Source organism: Cupressus sempervirens, chromosome 10 (assembly GCF_028749045.1).
Source record: "Cupressus sempervirens isolate cs-2001-9-10 chromosome 10, ASM2874904v1, whole genome shotgun sequence".
NCBI classification, from domain to species: Eukaryota; Viridiplantae; Streptophyta; class Pinopsida; order Cupressales; family Cupressaceae; genus Cupressus; species Cupressus sempervirens.
Genome location: NC_143127.1, coordinates 846760836 through 846769659, shown reverse-complemented (window position 1 = coordinate 846769659; position 8824 = coordinate 846760836). Strand labels below are relative to the sequence as shown.

The 8824-nt window shown below is 33.1% G+C and overlaps 1 protein-coding gene across 1 annotated transcript; it reads left to right on the top strand.

Annotated features, from left to right (window-relative positions):
* The first annotated feature begins 5126 nt into the window (after nucleotides 1-5126).
* LOC149536654 (putative UPF0481 protein At3g02645) lies at nucleotides 5127-8066 on the top strand. The gene is made up of 2 exons (XM_089806323.1): nucleotides 5127-5325; nucleotides 6553-8066. The coding sequence occupies exons 1-2, from the start codon at nucleotides 5127-5129 to the stop codon at nucleotides 7815-7817; spliced, it is 1464 nt and encodes a 487-aa protein (XP_089662449.1). The 3' UTR covers nucleotides 7818-8066.
* The last annotated feature ends 758 nt before the right edge of the window (nucleotides 8067-8824 follow it).

The window sequence follows — 8824 nt, the reverse complement described above, 5'->3', positions numbered from 1 at the left end:
TAGATAATGCTATGGAAATGAGCATGAATTTGTTGAATAATGCTCAAAATAACATGATTGATAATTTTAGGTCAATCAAATGGATTTTCCATGAATTGGAAGAGGTTAGGGAAAAAATTGTCCAACTAGAAAATAATAGGAAGGAGCCAGGTCCTAGAAATTAGAAGGATTAGGAGGATCAACTCAGTTTGGCTGAGAAGAGAATCCTGAATCTAGAAAATTATAATCATAATCTGGCAAATCAGATGTTTTCCATCCTCAATTCTATCAATGATAACATTCTATACCTTACTAGAATGTTAAAAGCCAGAGGTATGCTGGGCAAGAGTGAGGACAAGTATAGAGAAAGAGCCAGGATGGAAGAGGACGCAGTGACAAAAATAAATTTCAGTAGTCTGGATTAGGAAGCTCAGATGAATCAGGAGCAAATGGCTGAGGATAGTCACAAAGTCTATGAAGCAGGAGCTCGAGTGAAAGACAGAAGAGAAATCATGGTTTATTTTTTCCTATCTTTTGTTGTTAGTTTATTGCTATTTTTTGTCAAGTTGGCTTTTCTTATTCTGGCTTTTTGGATGTAAGTTGAACTAGTCTTTTCGTTGGCCTTTGTATTTCACTAGGCTTTCATGCTTATTATCAACCTTGTGAATTGTCTATTTTTGGCTGGGCTTTAACTGTTTATTATCAGCCTTGGTTTTGTAATAACTATTGGGTTTTAGGGTCCTTGTAAAACCTATTTTTCTTATAAAAAACTTAAAGAATAATGTGAAATTAAATTTAAAATATTAAAAATCTTATCGTTCCATAAACTAGTAATATTTTGAAATAAATTTCTACCAAGAGATAATTTAATGTGAATTTTTTAAATTTAAAAACTAAAAATTATGATTTATTATATATTAAACTTAAAATGAATTTTTAAAAAATTATTTACTAAAAATTATATTAAACAGAAAGTTTTATTACCTATATTGATTCGTTCTTGTAGTTTTTCGATGTAGATTAAATATCTACTACTTTTGATTGCACATCTCTAACTATTATTTTGAGTTTCTCTCCTCTATGGATTTCCAGGGCTAGGAGGTACATCAATATACATTTGGGAAAGAGTGAAATATGCAATAAGGGCTCTAGTGTTATGCCATGAATGACTATTCATACATCCCTTCTAGTGGATGGATATTTGATTTGTAGCTTTCACATTTCTATTGAGATTTTTCTTGCCAAAAACAACCAAGGAATTGATCTCATATAATAAAAATATACCACTTCTTTCTTTGTTGACCTTGCACACCTCTTTTGTGTACCAAGGTGTGATTGCTAGTTATATAAAATGATATAAATTGATGCGTCCACGAGAACTACCATCCTATCCTTTCAATCATCATTACAAAGAAAATAGATGAGACGATAAATATTATTTATAATATTATTATAGTTAATTATCTCTAACATTTTGAATTTATATCTAAGTATTGTTTCATATAAATAACACATTATATATTTAAGAAATTTTTTAATTTTTAATTTTTTTAAAAGCATTGCATTATAGTATATAAATAAATACATTTGATATATAATATTTATGAAAAATTAGATTAACATTATTATCTAAGTTTTCACATAGTATTGTTGAATAATAATAAATACTTAATTTTTATTATATTTTTATTTATTATGTAATGTATAGTTACAAATCTTATAGAAAGGAAATCTCAATTGTAAATATTCTAGATCTTGATTTAAGATGTATATATGTTTGTATTTGTCTTTTTCAATTAATTTAAGTGATTACATCTGATTTGTGTTATTTAAGTTCTATTTAATATTAATATACCGATCATTCTTTAGTTTTAAATGCTACCCATATGGCATTATGGCTCTCTCCTCTCCCATTTGTCTCACTATTGGCAATGTTTCTCCATAGTTGTGGAATCTCCTACTATAAGAGTTGAAAATATAAAGAGTCTCCTCCCACACACGAATGCTCGAGTCTTAATCATTATCAAACCTGGCATGGATTTGCTAAAGGAATTTTTTTCTCACCTGCAAGACAGTAATTTCTTGCCTTGAAATCAACACCATTAATTTTATGAAAAAAGCCATTTTCATAAGGGTATGTTTGGCAACGGGAATACAAGGGAAATAAGCATATGTATATTCTTAAAAATTTTAATTCTCTGTTTGGATGCATCAAATCGGATTTGGAATAGGAATAAAATTGGAATACATATTCCAATTTTGGCCCAAAAATGAGCATTTGTTATTCCACCTAAATAGGTGGAATTGGAATACGTATTCCTATTCCAATTTTTTTTTTTTAAAGAAAACATAAATTTTCGAGTCTGTGAATTTTGCATCAAATTCTGGGTGAACCAAACAAGAATAGGAATACGTAACCTCATTTTCTAGGGCCTGTTTGGTTGCTGGAATAGGAATAGAAATTTAGGAATATGTTTTGTATTCTCTGTTTGGTGCACTAAATTGGAATATGGAATAGGAATACATATTCCCATTTTACCCCTAAAATGAGCATATGTCTATGCCAAAAAATACTTGTTATTGGAATAGGTATTCCTATTTTGATTTTTACTTTTGATTATTTGATTGAAATTTGAAACCCACTGAACCATTTGTTCATGGTCGTAGGGCATAGTGCATACTTTCTCTACTTCACGACTCACAATTTAGCAGAGATTTAGATGCTTGTTCAAAATTTTATTTTAGGAAAATGTTTAGGTTTTGCTTTACTTGACTTTTAGAATGTTTTTCCCCATCATATAAATTAATTTTGAGCCTCACATTGCAAATTGATCAATTGAAAATGAATGAAGACATCTCCCCCACTGAGCATTGAATACTGAACTCATCGTTTTTAAAGCTAACACAGGCCCCTTGTGTAGCTGGACAGAAACATTCCTCCTTTGTTGACTTCATAGTAGATCTCAGCTATGAATTAACTCCATTTTTCTTGGCCAATAGAGATAAAAAGGTTTGCAAGATAACTTGAACAATGCATGCGAATGTATAAACATTGCAACCCCATCTGTGTCTCTTGCATTTTTTTATATTTATAGAGGAGGAAGCAGAGGCAACGACTCATTCTGTGAAGAAATTTCTAAAGATGTTGGGGAATAATAGGTGCCATGATCAATTCCTCTGTCATGTACACACATCAAACCCTAGCAAGAAAGCATCACATTCCAATTTCTATTTTGTCTAGCCAAATAGAGAAAACAAATTTCTATTCCAAATTAACAATTCCAGAATAGCAATTCCTATCCCCGCAACCAAACGGGCCCGGCCCGTTTGGTTGATGGAATAGGAATAGAAAAATTGGAATACTATTCTTATTTTCTGTTTGGTTGATGGAATAGGAATAGAAAAATTTGGAATACAATTTTTGTATTCCCATTTTGCCTCTAAAATGAGCTTATACCCATTCCAAAAAATAGCTGTTATTGGAATAGCCATTCCTATTCCCAATATTACATGCCTATTCTCCATTCATATGCCCACGACCAAACGAGCCCTAAGTATTCCAGAATAAGCATTCCTATTCCTGCAGCCAAACAGACCTTAAATGATCTCTCATCGCTTCATATAAGAAATGACATTTTATGATCATTAAGTCCTTAACGACAATTAACTATTAAAAGAACCAAAAACTAACTCAAAAATCTTGTGAGTTGTTGACTCGATTGGATGCAGATGTTCGATCACCCAAGATTTCAGAAATTGAACCTCGTTGACAAATTTGAAGCCGCATTGGGCATGGATTCAATCTTATATCTTGCTCTGCGTTTAGCGATTTCTTGCTACTTCTGCTAAACTTCAGGAATAAATTCAATCTGCCTCCCGGTCCTTGAGGATTGCCGATACTCGTCAACTTACGACAGAGTAAGCTCTCCCAATAGAAAAAGATGGCCAAACAATATGGTCCAACAATCAGAATCGGGTCTCAACTGACTGTGTTTGTCTAAAGTCGTGAGTTGGTCTATGAGGTTCTGGTATGGTCAGTCTTAAATATCAGAAAAAAATGAACTTTAACTATTTAACACTTTTGAATTAAACTTTAACTATTTAACACTTTTGAATTAAACTTAGTGCATTCCTTCTGATACAAAAAGGCTCCCTCTTTTAACAACAGACCACCGAGCGAAGGGCATCCACAAGCTCTTGGTAAGCAACTAGATGAACATCAATTTCGTCTCCTCCAGTCCCAGGTGGCGAACCCTCTGCTGGAACCTGACGAATTCCTAAGCTCAAATGCCCTCAAGTCCATAATGCAGATAATTTTTTTGGGAGAAAACCATAATGCAGATTCTACTTAATCGTATGCATTAATAAGAAGGCCTACCATCTGTAAATTGTTTTCCCCGTCCCAAAGAATGGCAGTATTTCATCTCTCCGTGCAAGCGAAAGGAAAGAAATAGGAGAGTGGGAAAATATATTGATGATTATTAAATTTTCCTTAATACAAAACGAACGGGCTAGATTTTCCGGGTGGTCGTCTGTGTTGTCCCCTACTTTCAACCATTGAATGTATTACATACTTCTAACCTGTGAACTATTAACGATGCACTTTCCACTGTTCATAAACTTTTTCGCGAGTCGTGGATGTCTGTAGAAGAGAGAAAAATTGGCGATGAAAATGAACGTCGAGGATGCACTTGATGGTCGTCTATGTCTTTTAGAAATTCTGAACCATTCATTGCAAAAATCAGCTCTTCCATCCCATATAGAAAACGCCTACAGTGTAATAAGGAAATGACTTTGGCATAATTAAATTTTTAAAATTTTAAACACGCTTTTACAACAGATATAGAAGGAATTGCAGCATGATAGAACCACTTTAAACATGTGGGCTCCAATATCACTAGGAATTTCAATTTCAGTTTGCTGAGCGCACTTTTTAAATTCATGGACTGACATTAAAACAAAAATAGGAGTTCACGCACCTCAGAATGTAACAAATGTAAGCAAAGATATGTGGACACTTCATGTAACACTGTAACAGACTTAATCGGTGCATTAGAAACATGAGACACATCTCGGACAATATTTTCTCGTTTAGTGATGCTCATTTATTATTGGGTGGCCATTTTGAAGTGACCAAAGGCAATATTATGCCGGCCAGCAGAAAAGAAAAAGAAAAAGAAAAAGAAAAGAAAAAATCTAAAGCACAACGCATAGCTCAACATCGAGGAAAGGAACCAAATTATGGCAAGCAGTGTTATGTTGGAAACTATAATAGAAATCCCATGCCTTCGATTTGTATGATATGCTGCCCTGATCAAAAGCAGAGGCGATCACTGATTGTATCCGGTGAGTAATTAGATATTAAATGTTCTCTTCGTTCCTTATTATAGCATTTTTCAAGTTCTTTATTCTTAGGCTTACGATTATAAAAATGTTTCATATTGATATCCATTGGTTTAATTTTGTTTCTTATAAGAACTCTGTTCAACAGAACAAATTATTCCAAAAATTGTCTTGTGATATGCTTGTATAATTACAGTGCAAATGATGATTGTTATTATTATAAACAAGAGTTCTTGAAGAGCTAGTGTCCCTGCCTTTGTGTAAAATAGAATATAGATGTCTATTGAAACTCTCCTTAACTACGAGTGTATATATATTTAATTAGTAAATATTATATTTATAAAATTAGATTATTAATAATACAATATCAATATTATACTATTTATAAGTGAAAATCTTGCCAATAGTATTTAAAGTTTAGTTCTTAATTTCTTTAATTTTTTATTTTCTTTTAATTTTTGAATGTTGTTGTTGTGTAATAAGATATATAATATTTGATAATTTTATTTTTTGAATGTTTAGAAAAAAATTAATCTTGGTAGACATAATAAGAAAACTCTTTTTAACTAACATAATAATTTATAAATTTCTTTTAATTATACTTTTAAATATCTTTTTAAAATTAATCTGAATTGATATAACAAGAAATCTACTATTCGATTAAGACATAAAATTATAAAATCTTTTCAATTATATTTTCTTAATGTGTTTTAAAGAATACTAATTAGTTTTCTTCAAAAGAATACTAATTAGTTTTATTTAAAATAATACTAAAGAATTTTCTTTAAATTGATTTATTTAATAAACTAATGAGATTTCTATGTTTCATATTGTTCATATAAATTTTTAAAATGTTTTAAAGATATTAGAATAATATAAATATTTTTAAAAACTAAATGATTGAAATATATCATGCCATTTGTGAGGTTTGAGGGACTAGCTTCTAAAGCCAAAATAATATATTACAAAATCTTTAGAATGTCACATTCCAGAATTAATTTTAGGACCATCTAAAAATGATTTGATTAAAAATTTCTTTAAAAGGGTCACATGAATGCAGGTGATTGATGTTTGTCAATTTTTCAATTTTTGTATAAGGAAAAAATAGTGGTCACTACTACAAATTAATGTGGAGACCAACGTAGCCTGACAAAAATAAATGATATTTATTTATTATTTTTGCTAAGTGCCAGCACAACCTTTAAATTTTGCTATACAAGGTTAATGCAGTGAATCGATCATTGAAAAGGTTGCCCCAAAACAATCAGGATGCACGCTTTTTAGTAGATGGACTGCAGGACTTGGTTCCAGAAATTAAAGCAAGTTACGAGGGAAAAGAAGAGTGCGATGAAAAAATCCTCGCGTGGCTCTTCACTCTTGATGGATGTTTCGTTCTAGAGACTCTCAGGCTTCTCAGCGATGAATCGCAAAGTAACCACAATGACAACGAGGATTCAGGATGGAACTTGGATCCCGTGTTTAATAGAAACAGGGTCCAGTCTTGCCAGTTCGATATCTTGACTGATATTGTCATGCTTGAAAATCAGGTTCCGATGAGCGTCCTCATTCAGCTGTTGGAGATGGAGGAAAACTTGACAGAAGAGACAGCGAGGACGGAGCTTCTTAGAATGATATGCGATGGTATCATTGCTTTGGCTCACCCTTTCTCATATCATCTGCAGCCAAGAACAGGGGAACCACCAGAAGAGCACAAAAAGCGGGAGACAGAATTGAACGAAGAATTGAAGTTACAGTATAAAGATCTGAAGCCATACCATCACATTCTGACTTTTTTTCATGATTTCATTCTGTACGAGTCCAAGAACATCCACGAAGGGAAAAAGGCAGAGGATGTTCGAGTTTCTCTACCAGATCGACGTGGTTCTCTTCATCATCCAAGTCATAAAACGCTTCACAAGCGTAAAAAGGAGTGCCTGATGGCTTCTGCCACTGAGTTGTTCGAAAACGGAATGAAGTTTAAGTCGTACGAGGGAGTTCCGTCGACAAGATCTCTCCGTTTCGAAAAAGAGAAAAATACTCTGTTTCTCCCCGTGATATGGATATCTAATGCCACGGAGATGATATTCAGTAATCTGATGGCTGTGGACATCTGCCAACAAAGAAAGCTCACCATTATTTCAGAGTACGTGTTTCTGATGAATAGCTTGATCCAGTCTGAGAAGGACGTGGTGTTGCTGAGGAAGAGGGGAATAATTCAGAGCTCGGTGGGAACTGATAAGGAGGCGAGTGATATGTTCAATGGGCTTTGTCAAGGTGTTAATTTTTCTTTTGCTGATGAAGATGAGTTTTCCCAATTGAAGTCTGATATCAATGGGTGGTACAAACACCAAGCTATGGTGAGAGTGAGAGGGTTTATGGACAGAAATCCAAAGTTCACGAAATCTTTCGCTATGTTTTGGGGGGTTGTTCTTGTGTTGGCAGCTGCAGCACCCTCAGTTGTGCAGATAATGAAAAATTTGTTTCCCAGCAAGTAACACAACCGGACCTACGAGTAGAAGATGAATGTTGCGGTCTTCAAATGCGTGTTATGCGTAGATTACAGTATTTATACCATATAAAATTCAATGTACTCTGGAAACGATATATTAATGTCTTCATACAGGGCAACACTATAGTCAAATGGCTTTGGTCTTGCTTTACAATTTCTACTTGTTTCCCGTTTGAATGTTTAATCGTGACTGTCAATCCTCTGGACACTTGTTAATATAAACTTGCATTTACTATTTATCGGTTCTATGTGGGATCATTTAAGTATTTTCAGTTTTTGGAATCTCAATGTCTCAAGTAACTCTGTCCTTGCATTTCTACGAGGCCCTTTAGTAACTCTGTGCTTGCAACTATTTTACCTTCGAATCTTAACATCTCTTTACTTCGTTTCGTTAGATTTGACATCCATCCATTACTTCGTATATTGCACCACAGCTAGAGAGATAATATGCAAAGAACTAGCCTCTTATCTTTTACACAAGCTTTAAAAAAATATGGCCAAAAATGTAACTAGAATCATTCCAAATGTTAGCGTTACATGAAAAAATATAGAACAGGAGGACTATTATGTCATTGGATTAGACATAAGAAGATTAGAAGAGCGGATTTCTTGTCACGGAATCAGTCGATCTCGACTGTCTCTCTATATATGTAGCTAGTTATAAGTTCGTTTTTTATGTGGGACAAAAAGATTTGACCTACGTGTCCATTCTCACAAGCAAAAGGATGGATTGGACAAGGAAAGCGTCGAGCTCACCTTATAAGTCGAAAGAAACAATGATGCGTATTGTCAAATTCTGTGTATGATGGAGGGGTGAAAATTTGTCCATTTTGTGAGGATGGAACTGCGTTTAATTCTATTGTAGAATTTTTTTAGTAGTTCTGAACCTAATTTCCATGTGATCTATGATTATTCATTCTAGACTAAAAGCAATTTTTTGAACATTATTTTATTTCATGGGCCATTTTATCAATTTTTTAATAATTTTTTCTT

Coding starts and splice junctions, on each gene's coding strand:
- LOC149536654 (XM_089806323.1), top strand. CDS start 5,127: ATGCCGGCCAGCAGAAAAGAAAAAGAAAAAGAAAAAGAAAAGAAAAAA. Junction 5,326..6,552: donor GCGATCACTGATTGTATCCG/GTGAGTAATTAG, acceptor AGGTTAATGCAG/TGAATCGATCATTGAAAAGG.